General features: G+C 38.9%; 1 protein-coding gene across 4 annotated transcripts in view; it reads right to left on the reverse strand.

The window, feature by feature from the left end:
• The window catches only part of cadm4 (cell adhesion molecule 4), a gene marked incomplete at its 5' end in the record, with an annotated part of 181,897 nt that overhangs the window by 40,305 nt on the left and 125,435 nt on the right, over positions 1-16,157 (reverse strand). For 2 of the 4 annotated variants that reach the window (XM_079836367.1, XM_079836365.1), the window contains one exon: positions 427-573. In XM_079836367.1, the coding sequence (XP_079692493.1) occupies positions 427-573 (147 nt within the window). Of the gene's footprint in view, positions 1-426; positions 574-13,882; positions 15,252-16,157 lie in introns of those variants that run through there. The other 2 variants (XM_079836366.1, XM_079836364.1) reach the window with 2 other exon arrangements.

The raw sequence follows: 16,157 nt of genomic DNA on the forward strand, positions 1-16,157 counted from the left end.
AAAGTCACATTGTGAGAGACAAAGTTGCAAGAAAGTCAAAATTTCGAGATAAAGTGACAATTACGAGACATGAATTTGCAATAACGAAATATAAAGCCACATTATTAGAAATTACGTCACAATTGTGAGGATAAAGTAAAATTTTAGACAGGCATCTTTAGAATTAAAGATCCTATTGTAAGAAACTCACAATTGAGAGATATAAAGCCACAATTATGACATATAAAGTTGCAATAAAATCACAATTGTCTGATTTAAAGTTGTTTTTTGTACCACACTAATTGGTCTTGTGTCTGAGACTTCTAGCTAACCTAAAGTAATGGCAGCAGGCACATTAAAATAATTATGCCAAAACAACTTTGTTCGAACACTTTAAATGATGTTATTTGTATGGGGTTTTGCCACTGAAGTTTTAGCTGCGCTCACCTCGTGTTCCATTGAAGAAGAGTGTTTGTCTGCGTGGGTTCTGGATGACCACGATCGAGCCGTCGTAGTTCTGAAGACGACAAGAGATCTGTGCCGTCCCCCCCTCCAGCACGGTCACGTTCTCAGCCTGCACGGCCTGACCCCGCGCTGAAAGACAAAGGGGTTACAGAGTTAATGCAGAACTCTCATTTGGTGAAATTAATCATTTATAAGGGTATTTTTGATGGACAGAAGGAGACAAGATGGCACATGGAGCAATTTTGAAGATAGAAATACCTCAGTGACCAATTAACAACTCGCGCACGCAACTACCTTTGTGCTTAGAAGTGTGAACTATGCAGAAGAGGAGAGAGCGCGAGGGAAAAAGGAAAATAATGAGAGATTGACAGATAGACAGAGACAGCGTGAGGGAGAAAAAGAAAGAAAAGGGTCCTAATTAAGTGCTGGTAAGACCAATAGCATCGTTATCTTTATCCATTACTGTGGGCTGACACACTTCTCTCCTCCATCTGCTCGATCTGACAACCACCTCATGAAAGAGCCGGTAATGACGGCTCTTTTTCCGGAATGAACTCAGATCAGTCATACACAAGTAACACAGAACACCTAATGGCACTTTTGCTGCTACAACTAACACATCTTAGTTGAACGTGATATCAACTGCATGTTCTGGGTGATGCTCATGTATTGTAGATGTTTATTTTCGCAGTATAGAGTAGGTTGAACATGAGGTCATCACCGCTGGCCTGTGCGGGCATGTTGCTGGAACCCACAGCACATCATTAGCAGTGTTCTTCGTCGAGAGCCTGTCTCTGGTGGTCTGTAATGATTCACAACCCTGACACCAAGGCACTGTGTTCATCACCAGAACAGACTCCATATGATGACATCAGAAGGATCACTGGGATAAATCTGTCACATTGGCTGATTTGCTGAGACCTGTCACCTCCATCTCTCCACTCACCAAGCTAGGACAAGATGTCTGACATGCTCAGACTGACATGTTACAGACATGCTGTATGACAAGAAGTCTGTATATAGCTCCAGCTCAGAACCAACAGTTGTTGGAGTATTTTGCAGATGACTCTCGCACTATAACAAAAAATAATTTAGAGAAGGTGAAGGGTGTTTCTTTAACTATAAGAGCTTTTGTTCCATGGATTGATTTGTATTATAACTAAAAATGTTCTAGATATATAAGCTATTAAAGGTTAACATCAGAGCCCAAACTATCAGGCTAAACTCAGTTGCTATTTATTTTTAGATATAATAATCAACACTCAAATAACGCATTGTATGCAAACATGTAAACGTCACTTAAGGCAGTTTTTGCACTTCTAAATCTAATTATAAAATTATTATTTTTCCTCCATTGTTGAACTCATTTTCATGACAGATTAATTTAAACATACATTAAATAATCAAGACATCAGTAACAGGTTAGGTAGAATATATAGGCTAATATTGTGCATATATTTAGCGAAAGAGTTCATTTCTCTAGTGAACTACCAGCTGTGGACACTGAATGACCGGCTGAGGTAAATGCTACGTGACATTGTTTACAAGCTGTTTTATTGACTTCTTTTTTGTTCGCCGTTGAAACACTGAATGAGCGATTACATGACATATGATATGATTTCAGTAAGTTGTAATAAATCCTCAACATACCTTCAGCTGTTGATTCATGTTAATTCTTTTACTAGGAAGAGATGATTGCGTTCACTCACGCGCCGCGTCAAAACGGCATTTATTGTTTGAATTTCCAGATAAAATGGACAGAATACTTAATATGTTCATGGGGGAACTCGAATTTAAGTATGTTCGTGCGTAAAACAAGCCTACTGTTAACTGTTAAAGATTGCATTCGTACCGTTCGGTACACACATGCACCCTACCGGAAGCCCAGTACCGAAATGGTTCGGTACAAATACATGTAACATTACACCCCTAATATAAAATATAAAGTCCTGTAGGTTGTGAGGTGGGGCCTCCATGGATCGGACTTGTTTGTTGAGGACATCACATAGATGTTTGTTTGGATTGTGATCTGGGGAATTTGGAGGCCAAGTCAACACCTCAAACTCATGTTGTTCTCCTCAAACCATTCCTGAACCATTTTTTCTTTGTGGCAGGGCGCATTATCCTGCTGAAAGAGGCCACAGCCACTACTGACCACTGCAGACCAGGAATACACCACAAGAGCTGGAGTTTTGGAGATGCTCTGACCCAGTTACCTAGCCATCACAATTTGGCCCTTGTCAAACTCGCTCAAATCCTTACGCTTGTCGATTTTTCCTGCTTTTAACACATCAACTTTGAGGACAAAATGTTCACTTGCTGCCTAATATATCCCACCAACTAACAGGTGCCGTGATGAAGAGATAAACAGTGTTATTCACTTCACTGGTCATAATGTTAGGCATGATCGGTATACAAATATATAAAACCCTTTTATATATTTTAGTTTACGTGCAACTATGGATAATAAATAATATAACCTTAAAAAGTGAAATAATCATAAATCATTTTAATATTTATTGTGAGAGAATTATATAAATCTCTCAGTATCATTTCCACTATAACCAACAATTTCGCCACTAATAAAGTTAGTGTACTTGTTTTATCTCAAGCTTGTCCCTGTCCTTGGTAAATATGACAGTGTGAACAATACATTCATTATGCATAATTTCCAATGGAGTTGCAAGTTTACCAAATTATGTAAAAAGTGTGACAATATTAGTTCTTTTGTATTCAATGTATAATGTATATACAATGTTCTACCATTGCTAGTGTGGTGAATTTTACCTCCCATCAAGGTCAAAAGTGCTCAAAGCTCCCCAACACAATAATGTTATTTCGCTTCAAAACATTTCATCAGGGCATTGTGGTTATAGAGGACGTCTCAGAGAGAAACAAAAAGCAAAAAGAAACAAAAGACAAAGTTCAGAAGGGACATAAAGGAGAGTCTATAAAGGTGTGAGACGGCATCCTCTGTCACCCGTTGGCCCGCTCATCTGGCTTCATTTAAATTTAATCCTGTCAGGTTCCATACATCTCAGAGTACCCTTGTCTTAAATTCAGCGTGACGGGAGAGCCGGTTAATAAAACATTGACAGGTGAGGTATTGAGCTGAAATCAAGAGACAAGAACAGAGAAGAAAATGAGAGACAGTGACTGACGACGTCCTGAAATTTTGCACAATTGCCATTGTAATTGTAGCCATTATTATTTCTGTCTTCCGCATCAATATTGTGATTCATATCACGACAATCGGCACTGCCATTGCTATCCCAATTATTATTCTAATGACTGTTATTACTCAGCACTCGGGCATCCGCAGACTTGGCCGCCATTGTTTTAATGGTTCCTAATTGTTCCAACAGCACTATACATCAAGAGAAGGTCTGTGAATGCATGGGAGGCAATTAAAAACCTAATTCAAACCTAACAGAACTCAAACAAGTGTGGCCAAATTCCCAACAAAAGTAGCTAAATGTGTTTGATTGAGAAGTCAAACAAAACACGGCTAATTGAGCATCCGTTAAATGCACTCTGACGCACGCCAGCTGTCTCCTCTTCATGTAAATGACCGAAATGAAGGGACGCAAACGGGGAAACAAATGGCGTGGAGGGAGGGGAGCGCGCCGTGATGCCAATACGGCATTCGAGAAACTCGCCAACTTGCTGATGGAGGTGGAAAGACGTCGAGCGAGATCTAGAGGGAGGCACAGGGCAGGAGAAAGACAGCTGCGGGGTTTGGACACATTCGCAGCTGCCAGGATAATAGCGGAGGGGTGGTCGAGTCCACTACACGAGCTTGAGCATTGCAACTTGCGTGGGAGTTGTTTACGGTCGTATCTGCATTGTGGGCACGCAAGTTTATGAGCACCGATGGCCAGGGGTAAAACAACGAGAAACCGCAGATGGATTCAACTTGACCCTATTAGAATCAAACCATAATAAAATACACAACATGCTCGCAATTGGATTAAGTGTGAAAGTAAAGTGATCAATAACAGGCAGGCGTACTGATGCTATGAGAAGTAAATAAATAAAGGAGGTTGGGGGTGGAGTGGGGTGGTGGGATGTGGAGGAGAACTTCAGGATTTGGCCAGATGAGGGCGACGTATCAATGCACACAAACTGCATAAATCTTTGTCCTCAAGAAAAAAAAAGCTAAAACGAGCAAATAAATAATTGATTAAACATAAATCGGAAATATTAGTAATATAATTAAGAAATATATATATAATAAAACATTTATTCTGTTAGTATTGACATTTTTACATTTGTGAGATTATAGAAAACCTTTAGGTTAAATAATCTAATACTTGTTTGTCAGTGGATAATAGTGAACTTTGAATATATTTTATTTTGGATGTTAAACGTTTTTTTTTATCTATTTGTTAACTGAGAATATGGGGACACAGTAATTCATTTAAATGTGTACCTTAAGTTTTTATTTTATTTTGAAATTAAGTTAAAGATAGGCCCTTTGGGTTCAATAAGTTTACAGTAATTAGGGGTTCAATTGACCTGTTAAAGGGTTAGTTCACCCAAAAATGAAAATTCTGTCATTAATTACTTACCCTCATGTCGTTCGACACCCGTAAGACCTCTGTTCATCTTCGGAACACAAATGAAGATATTTTAGTTGAAATCTGATGGCTCTGAAAGGCCTCCATTGGCACAATGCACGGTTCACTCTCAAGACCCTTAAAAGGTACTAAAGACGTCGTTACAAAGTCCATCTCACTACAGTGGTTCTAAAATAACTTTATGAATCGGCGAGAATAGTTTTTGTGCGCAAAAAAACCCTAAATAACGACTTGTATAGTGATGACGATTTCAAAACAAGGCCTCATGAAGCTTTGAAGCGTTATGAATCAGTGAGTCGAATGAGCAGTTTGGATCGCCAAATTTCAGCAGTTTGGCGGTTTGACACGCGATCCGAATCATGATTCGACTCACTGATTCATAACGCTTCGAAGCTTCATGAGGCCGTGTTTTGAAATTGTCATCACTATACAAGTCGTTATTTAGGGTTTTTTTGCGCACAAAAACTATTCTCGCCGATTCATAAAGTTATTGTAGAACCACTGTAGTGAGATGGACTTTGTAACGACGTCTTTAGTACCTTTTAAGGGTCTTGAGAGTGTACAGTGCATTGTGCCAATGGAGGCCTTTCAGAGCCATCAGATTTCAACTAAAATATCTTCATTTGTGTTCCGAAGATGAACGGAGGTCTTACGGGTGTCGAACGACATGAGGGTAAGTAATTAATGACAGAATTTTCATTTTTGGGTGAACTAACCCTTTAAAGCAGTAGTTCGCCCAAAACCCAAACTTTCTGAAGAATGCCTGAACTGTTTTGTCCCTTCAATGAAAGTCAGTTGGGACCCCATTGACTTTCACTGTATGAAAAACACTCATAAAATATCATTATTGTGCATTTTGTTTAAAAAAAACAACAACTATGTAAACTATGAAAGAATCATTTTTGTGTGAACTGTCCCTTTAAAGGAGGACATCTCTCCCCATCTTCTCCTACTAAGAAAGCAGCAGTAAATTATGGAGGTGGGTTGAATTTAGTGACTTGGTAGAAAGCCAGATACAGAGCTGGCATATGAACAACTACCCTGCTTGAGATTAACTATCTGAATTACAGCATACAGCGGAGCCTCCAGATGCCCTCACACACACAGTAGTCATACAGAACACATTACTGAATTAGTAGACAAGCAGGCAGAGGAAGTTTAACAAAACTAGAACTGTCGAGACGTCAAGACGTCCTTTGAGTCTGTCCTTTAATCCAATTTCACTTCAGTCTTTCTGCTGCGCTGTGAGCAGCTGATATCTTCGTAACTCATGAGTCACTCATCACTGTGTTTTATTTTTTCCAGCTATAATGCTGCACAACATGAAGCCAGAACCCAGAAGTCACCTAACCTCTGACTGTGATGTTTCAGATAATCAGCAAGCGAGCGGTTTTGGCAGAAAAGCTGACGGCCTGAGATTTCATACTTCTATCTTTATACAGTATATCTCTTTCTTTCACTTCCTGGTCTAAAATTAAAACTATCTCTCTGAAGAATCTTGCTCTCTGCCAATCATATGCGGTTAAAAAAACCCATCTCAGCATAAATAATACATAATCCCTAGCAAATCCCCTCTCTTCTTTTTTATCTCAATCTGTCACTCGCTTATTCCTGGTCTTCCCCATGCAGTTCCGTTTCCCTCAGCACCTTGTCTCTTCTCCAATCCGGCATATTTCTATCCCCTAGTCCTCCTTTTCTCCGTTCTTTTCTTTTCGTCGTTTTCTGCTCCTCTCTAAAACTCATAATTCCCTCTCCTACCGCCTGCTTTTCCTCACTAATCTCATTCCCCTTCACTTTCACACCTACACAGGCTCCCCAACCTTCTATTTAACATCAAACCCCGTCTCTTTCCTTCATTTTCCCCTCGCTTTTCTTGTCTTCAGCCCCATAACCCTCACACTTTTCCTCTGTAACTGGCTTCATTCGTCACTTGTTTTTTTTGTTCTTGTAACCTTCCTTAACTTTTCCTCTGTGTCTCTCCCCTACTTTACATTTCCTTAACTTTCCTCCTCTTTATCTTCCGACCATGAATTCATCATCATCTCTTTTTCGTGCTTCTCTCACTCTCTCTGTGCTATCTCTCCAGCAAGGGGCCTGTTTATTTCCATCTCTCCCCTTCAGAAATGTGATTTGTTCTGCAGCTCAGGCTTGCAGTATAATCATCCAGCTTTGTCCGGGCGGGCGAGAGAGAGAAGGAGTGGGGGGAAAAAGGGAAGGCGGCATTGAAAAGGACACGCAAAAAGCGAACAGAGGAGAAAATGGACTGAACATCCATCTCTTGTCTCTTTGTTCCACTCGTCTAATTACATCCATGTTCTTGCTTTTCTATATTCTCTCTCTTGTCTGTATTCTTATTCTAAAGCTGAACTGTACAAAATGAAGAGTTCGTTGAACTTAAAAAATAATGAAGGACATGCAAATGGCTTTCTTGAATGCATTTACTTAATTACTATACCTAATTATTTTAAGTAAACGTCTTGGCTGAACTGGAAATGTCAAACTGCTGTGACCTAAAATATGCCATCATTGTAATAATTGGCTATTTAGATTGAAAGTTCACACAGTAATTTTTCCCTCATTAAATAGTTTTACACAAAGGAACTAAACAGAGAAAAATAGCCTACTCCTGACATTTAAGTTGCCTGACAAAAAATGTTTTATTTTATATGGCGCATGTTTACCTGAGAGCCACCATTTTGAGATCACATGACCAGCTAAATAATACTCAATTTAGTCCTGCAACCTCTAATACACTTTTACTTGTGAAATGTGCTTCATCCACACCACTAGATGTCAGTATAAGCCCAAAACAACTACATCAGCAAAAAGTTACTGTTTCAAGTTTATGCATCACTGCTAATTGTTTCCTTTATTTTCTTTAACCTGTTCAATATTAAATGCTTCATCATGTCTTCTGAGAATATCACAAAGAGTAAAGAGCTAACCGACTAAGTGATCATTTTCACAGGGAAACAAACTCAAACAGTCATTTTTACCACTCGTGTTGACTTGAAGGGATAGTTTGCCAATTTTTGTGTGTTGAGAGAAATGATGATATTAAAAGATGTGGGGGGTTGTTTTTGGTCCATGCAATGAAAGTCAATTGTAATGTTGCTTGGACCCCGACATTCATAAAAATGTACTTTACTGTTGCACAGTAAGTCATAAAGGTTAATTAAAGTAAATTATGACAATTTTCATTTTTGAGAAAACTATTCCTTTAAAAAAAAAAAAGTAAACAAAGAAAATATTTGGTTAGTTTCAAAATTGTTTACTTTTAAACTGTATCCTGAAGCTCCAAACACCCCCCCCCCCCCTCCCCTCCCCCCATTTCATTGTCTGTTTATGATTTTTATTATTTTGTTCCCGGTTCCATCGTTCCATCAGTGATTTCTGGCTCCTGTTCACCCTTATCTCTTCCTCACGCTGTAACCGCTGCGCTCTCTTTCTTTTGACCTTCATGTTTTACACTCCTCTGTTCTATCACCATATTTCAGTCATATCACTCTCTCCTCACTCCATTTCATCCCTCTCTTTCTCCCTCAAACCATCCATTTATTTTGTCCCTGATATCAACGGTTTCTTTATGTGTGTGCGGACATTTATGCTTTTTCAGAGCAGTGCAGAGACCCACGCGTGTTCCTGACATTCTGTTTCCAGGCGCTGCAGAGACATTTACAGTCGGGCATAACAAAGGGGGCTTACGGGAAATTTACAGGGCAATTACACCAGGCTAGTCTGGAGAGTTAGCCTATGGCCAGCGCAGAAATCCAGACCTTTACAATTCCTCACATATACACACTCATCCTGTCACCCTGGCTCACATCCCCAGCTGCATCTCACATTCAACTGCAAAAAAAAAAAAAACCTTTATTGACGAGAATTATATAACAGCATATTCTGCCAAGGCTAAAGACCCATTCTTTATCTCTCTCTCCCTCTCTCTCTCCCTCACACATACATTCACACTGTTGCAGAGAATGGCTTTTTGTTGCTGAGATTATGAATATACAGCGGAGTTCAAATGTCTGAGACCACTGAAATTGCTTCTATTTAGCATTTTTCTAATTTAACATTTTCTTTCACTACAAATTACATTATCAGCATAATGGTTTGAGTGAAATGTTGAATTGAAAAATTAATTTAATGACTTTCAAAAAGTCTTAGTATTTGTATGACCCACTTTCGCTTTAATGACAGCAGCACTCGGGCTGCATGAACTCAACAAGTTTGTATAAAACCTGCTGATCATGTCTTCCAGAATGATCCAAAGAGCATCTTCTGCTTCACTGGATGAACATCAAAGTACAAATGAGTCATGATCAATGTCACTAATTATTTGATTAAATTCTGGTCGATAATAAGCTGATAATTACTTTATGTTATGGCCGATGCTGATAAAAGGCAAAAATCTATACGACAAATAACATAGATTTTAGTTCTTAATGCTAAGTGGATGTAGACATCCCAACATTATAATGTACATGAACATTATAATGAACATGAAAAATGGATTTTCATTTTGAGATTTGCTAAAGGTTACATTTAACAGTATTATTTCATTGTTAGTGTTTTACAGATTAGCTTTAAGTGAGCATTAGATGTAATCTATTCTAAATGTAAAAAAAGGGGGAAATGAGCATATACAATGAAATATCCAATATCTGCCAATACCAATAAATGAGAAAAAAAAACAAAAAAACAATAACCAATATGTTACCAATATATTCTGCATCCTTACATTTTGTTATTAATTTAACATCTTTATTTCAGGTTTGAATTAGACTTTCAGCATGGACTGTAGACTTTTGCTCTTGCGGGCAATGAGGCCCAGCGCCCCAGATATGATGTTATTAAAAGGCAGAGGAAAACACAGAGGGAAGTCTGAAGTATAGACAGACTGTCATCTCAACCTGATCTAGTGAGTCACCGAGAACAAGAAAAACAATGACCTTGCTGAGCTACAAGTGCACATACTCAGGGAAAAACAGCAATTACACCATAAAATGACCAATCTCGGTTTTCCTTGAGGTTTCTCTTGAATGCGTGTTCTCTTTAACTGCAAAAGTCCCTAAGTGAATTTGAGGTTATCCTCCATAAAGCCACTGTCATATCTCCTTCTTTCATTCCTGCGTTTCTGTGTCCCTACAGAGCCTGTAGTCTGGCGCGTATTGTCCCGCTCTCCTCACTGTTACACTGCTGTTTCCTTCCTCCCCAGTGTTCTGATCATTTTAATGATTCTATTAACAATTCCCTCTCAACTTCAGGCTCTTGTTTTACCACTATCCTCTCTTCCTATCTTTCTACAAGACTGCCTGTTCTCTGCTCGAGTTTTCCACATGCCATTACTCTTCTTTGTTTCTTTATCTTCCCCTTCCTCTCTGCCAACTTTCATCTAATGAGTTACACAAGTTATATTTATATAAATGAAGGCTAGCAGGACTAATCATTTTACTAGTCGATCAAGTAGTCAAATGTTTGCCTTACGGAAAGAGGCAGCATTATCTTTTTCTTTTCTTTCTAATTTCCACATTTCTTAAAATGACATCCATCATTTTGCAGATAAAATGCAAGAAAAACCATTTAATCCATATAGTGCATCAATTTTCCTATCACTAAACAGGACATTTAAACAAATTGGAAATTATTTTCCTACTATTAAATTATTGTTGAACATATGACTGAACACGTAAGAACTCACTCCTCCATGGTGAATAAATCGTCATCCAAATGCATGAGTATTATTACTGTGGAGCCATGGAAATGTATTTTTACAGATGTCCCCATCAGAAACAATTACGGTCCAAATAGGGCTGCAGTCTAAATCTGGACAATTCAAGAACATCTGACTGTCTGTATAAAGGAGTTCACAGGCCAAATGTCAAAAATGTATTTAATTAAAGGGATAGTTCAACCAAAAATGAAAATTAGCCCATGATTTACTCACCCTCAAGTCATCCTAGGTGTATATGACATTCTTCTTTCAGACGAATAAAATCGGAGTTATATTACAAAAGTCCAGGCTAATCCAAGCGTTATTATAGCAGTAATAGTTGTTCTGTTTTTGAAGTCCATAAAAAATGCATCTGTCCGTCAAATAACGTGCTCCACGCGGCTCCGGGGTGTTATTAAAGGCCTTCTGAAGCGAATTGATGCGTTTGTTTAAGAAAACTATCCATATTTAAAACTTTATAAAGTTACGTTTCGGCTGATCGCCTTCCGTGTTCAATTTATGGAAAAAGTGTTGAAAGGTCCTCTGCCGATCGAAATGCTCGTCATGATGTCATGTATGCATCTTGAGTTTCACTTTCAACTTTCAACACTTTTCCATGGAAGGCGATCGGCTGGAACTTTACTTGATAAAGTTTTAAATATGGATATTTTTCTTACACAAACGGATCGATTCGCTTCAGAAGGCCTTTATTAACACCCCAGAGCCGCGTGGAGCACGTTATTCGACGGACAGATGCATTTTTATGGACTTTAAAAACAGAGCAACTATTACTGCTATAATAATGCTTGGATTAGACTTTTTTTAACTTTTTAAATATTACTCAGATTGTATTTGTCTGAAAGAAGAATGTCATATACACCTAGGATGACTTGAGGGTGAGTAAATCATGGGCTGATTTAAATTTTTGGGTGAACTATCCCTTTAATGACCTAGAATAATCTGAAATATTATGTATATGATATACATGATATTGAAATTGTGACACCAAAAAGCTGATATTTACCATAAGAAAATAATGATCCATGTTATGGATGATTAACAATAAATTGCCGATATTAAAATGATACACTATTTTGTCTAAAATAAATAAATTGTTATAAATGCAAGCAAAACTGAGATTGGCTTAAAGACCCCCTGTGGTGAAAGTCTAGTTTTTAATTTTGTTTATGTCTATGTGGTGTTTTGAATGTTTTAAACAAACCATTTGCAAATGCATAAGCTAACCCCATTGCTGAGTATTTTCTCTTAAAAGTCCAGTGAACCAAAGACGGTCCAAAAACACTGTTTCTGACATCATAAAAGACCTTGTAACCAATCACAATCACATCGATATGCGGGCTTTAGCACATCATCATTAATATGCTGTGGAGCAGGGGAGTCTCAAGAGAAACCAGGTTATCCCGGTATATTTTTCAGTTGGTATGAAAAATCGGGTTCATTTAGCAATATAACGGGCGAATTATGTATCTGTATTACAATGTTATTATGAACTATATGCCTTTCTCCACTGACATTCTATGATCAAAGCGTTTCTAAGGATAGCCTACTGATTTTTAGAAGGCAGACTGGGATTGCGAACGAAAACGAGGTTTGTGTAACATTAGCAACACATTATTAGCTGTTTGATAACGAAGTCAAGCAAAATGCTAATCATATTAATTACCGTTGTGTGTCCGACATTGTGAAGAGCAATACTTTTGTGCAGCAGTACACTCTAAAAAAAAAGGCTCGTAATCATAGGGGAACCTTTTTTAGTGCTATATAGCACCAATTTTGGTGCTTCAGTGGTTCTTCAGCGGTTCTTCAGAGGTGCTATATAGCACCTTAGTCAAAGAACCGGTGAAGAACCTCTGAAGAACCGCTGAAGAACCTCTGAAGAACCGCTGAAGAACCACTGAAGCACCAAAATTGGTGCTATATAGCACTAAAAAAGGTTCCCCTATGATTACGAGCCAAGAACCATTTTTGGTGCAATATAGAACCTTTTTTTTTTAAGAGTGTACCTTGAGTAAAAGTTGACCAAGTGAGTCTCTGTGCTGGCGAGTGAGTGGAGGCGGGGCTCATTTGCATATTCATGATTCTGCGTATACTTAATGAAGCTAAGGTGTTGAGTTACAGACATTTTTTCACAAGAAAAAAAAACATTTTGGATTTTGAATGTCAGACCAGTTTTAAGGGATACAATTATTGACTACAGGGTTTTTTTAAGATTACATTTAACTGTTATTAAATGATTGGTGTTGGTAAAGGACATCTATGTAAAAACTGGCTAAATGAACATTAATTGATAAGTAAGAAGTGTTTGTCTAAAACTTTGCAGCAGTTTAAATTTGGTCAATCCGATCAAGTACCACAAATTCTGTCATCATCTACCCACCCTCACGTCGATCTAAACTCATATGCCTTTTTTTCAGCTTGAACACAAAGGAGTCATTGTCGAAATGTCAAATCTTTTCCATACAATGAAAATGCGGGTTGATCAATAGCTGTCAAGTCCTGCTGCAATTTTGCTTTCTTTATGTCAAGAGCTTATTAGGTCAGGATTTGAAACCGGTTCCTTTGCATGCTAAATAATCTCTATTGTATCTAGCATTTATATATTCAACTGGCAATTTGTATTTTTTTTTTTTTTTTTTTCGCCTTTTGTATTTTCTCGCCTGGGGCACAAAGTGAGTCAAGACTTCCACTAGTGCCCATTTTAAAAAGAGAAGGAAAAAAATACATGACACCACTATTTTATATCTTTTTGTCTTTGGTCCACACTCCTCTCTGATCCCTCAATCATAAATCTGCCAACTCTCTCTGCCTCCATTCTCCTCTCCCCGTATCCTCTTTTCTCTTCACATGTGCATCTCTTCACTCCTTCCCATAAATTATCTTCCCTTAAGGCGTAGTGAGAGAGAAGGACAGAGAGAAGTGTCTGAGGAGACGGGGACTGTCGAAAATAAAGAGAGAGGGAGACTGTCCAAGACCGAGATGAGAAAGATGAAGAGAAATGAAAGTATAGCTTCGAGTTTCATAAGGTTACAGACAGAGGGAGAAAGATTCATTTCGAGGTGTGCTGAGAAATTACAGAGAGAAACGAGACAGATGGAGAGGAAAAGCAAGAAATGTGGCGACTCACGGCAGAGGGAGATCAGAACGAGTGATCGCAGCAGGAGGGATGGAGTGGAGGAGAGGAGGAGAGATCGCTGGCCTGGTGTCATTGTGTATTGAGACTCGGTAGCTGATCAATGAGGCCTCTGTGGCTGATGACTGCACAATTCAACACACGCTACACAGCAGACAGCTGAAACCGCAGCAAAATTACTACACTAAACACCAGAGCTCCTTAAGTGCAGTGTTAACGAAATCACTTTAGCGGCTGCGTTTTAATCCTCAAGCAACTAATATCGCATGCGCTAATAACCAACCCAAGGCGGCTAATTAAAACGATCCTGTCTCCACGTTCGAGAATAAAAAGAAACTCATCCACAGTTAACTTTACCGTCAAACCACTTATTAGCACTCAAACACCAAGCTTGAATGTTACAAACACTAATGGAGTAGTCCTTTTAGATGATATCATAGTTGTTGTGTTTATATCCGAAACAGTAGCCGGCTAACCAAATCACAGATTTGAAATCCCACAAAAGCTTTCGCTTTTGAAAATCTTGTTTTCTCTCCTCACACCTTGTCTGTTTTTGTGAGTTTGTTTTTCTCTTCCGTGATGAGGCAGAGCCTGCTGAGATTCACCTCGTCATTTTACGCACCTCGGTGCCAGAAAGACACCGTGATACAGCAAACACAGTCTGGTTCGCTGAAACGATCATAAATCAATGCGCTGTCTAGTCTGCCAACTGTTTTCACCAGATTTGAAACGCGTATTTAAACTGCAAGAAATTAAACAACCACATTTGAGCAACCTAAGAAACGGCTGTGCTCAACGACGGATACAGGCGCCAAACAATGTGTTTTGTGTTCTATAAGCAATTCTATAACCCATCCAACATTGAAATATTAAAAGGTTCTGCTCTTTAACACTGAAAACCGTGAACAGTAGGCTCAGAAGTCCAGCTTGATCCCTAACAAAGAGCTCTGCACAGGTGTATTAAAGCCCGGAACAGCAGATCACACTAGTGTTCTAAGCACAGCGTGATGTTGAGCACAGACAGGATCCTGACTAACACACACACAGTGATTGGCAGGGCTGATATTCACTGTGTGGGAGCACAGCTCCAGATCTGAGCCTCAGGTAACTGCCTGATTCCATTCGATTTTCCCCTAAGGAGTCACACAACTTCCCTACTTCCACCAAAGTCGGGTCAAAGTTAATCCATCTCTCCTCTCCTTTCTGCCTTCTCTCTCTTTTTCTTGATCTGTCCTTTTGTGGATGGTCCTTTAATTCCTTCAAGCTTAGTTTCTTTTCTTTCACATCTTCTGTTTGTAGTCCAAAAACTCCTGGAGTAATCTGCTTGATGTTTGTATAACCTCTCTTGAAACTGCACGGACACAATTTGGGAGGAGAACCCTTTTATACTTGAGTGTGTGCGTACTGGCAGATGCATATCCCACATATCGTTATTTTGGTAAAGGGCAGGGGAGAGTCCACAATAGCACTCATTCAGAAAGCAAAACAGTCAGTCAGTCAGTCAGTCAGTGAGCTTCACTGTCTTTCAGTCTCACTTCTACAGTTGGTTGTGTTTTGCTAAGCTCTCAGGGTCATCAGCTTCTTTCTGATCGGTCTTTATCTGTCTGGCACACAGAGCGTGTTCACCAGGTCACGAGGGGCCGTTCTAAATGAATGAGTCTTATTTTGTGATGTGCTGTACATTCTGTACTATACTACGCTATGTGTGCATAAATGCGTGAGTCTGTGTGTATTCATGTGTGAACAGTATCCAGTGTGTGCACAGGGGGCTATGGGAGAGGAAAGCAAGATTGTGTGAATGTGTACAAACTAGGGGTACGGCCATCCGATACTCAGATCGGGTCTCGGCTCAGATACTGCCATTTTTGCCGGATCGGTCAGACGGGACCGATCCAAATTCGATATTGTGCGTATACTATTCTGTGTTATTGTTAAGCCCCACAAAAGGCACAAAAACATAAAAAAAAATCACCATAACGTTTTTTTTGCACTACATTCCAAGTTTTCTGAAGCTTTTCCATAGTTTAATGGGAGGTACAGATGAATATTTAAGTTTTTAAATTCAAGTTCACATGAATGCTTCCCTCCGTTGCGGCTGTCAGTCATTCTCAATCCAGCTTTCAAACTGCGTGTTGCGCTTGGTTACGACCGTCAAAACAATGAAACTCTCTCCAAGATGATTCAATGTTTGTATTATTATACTCAATCAGTAGATCAGCAGGTTTTGCATAAAATGACTTTATCTTGCTAAAGCTTATTAAAGTTTATT

Source organism: Gobio gobio (genome assembly GCF_949357685.1).
Source record: "Gobio gobio genome assembly, chromosome: 15".
NCBI lineage: Eukaryota > Metazoa > Chordata > Actinopteri > Cypriniformes > Gobionidae > Gobio > Gobio gobio.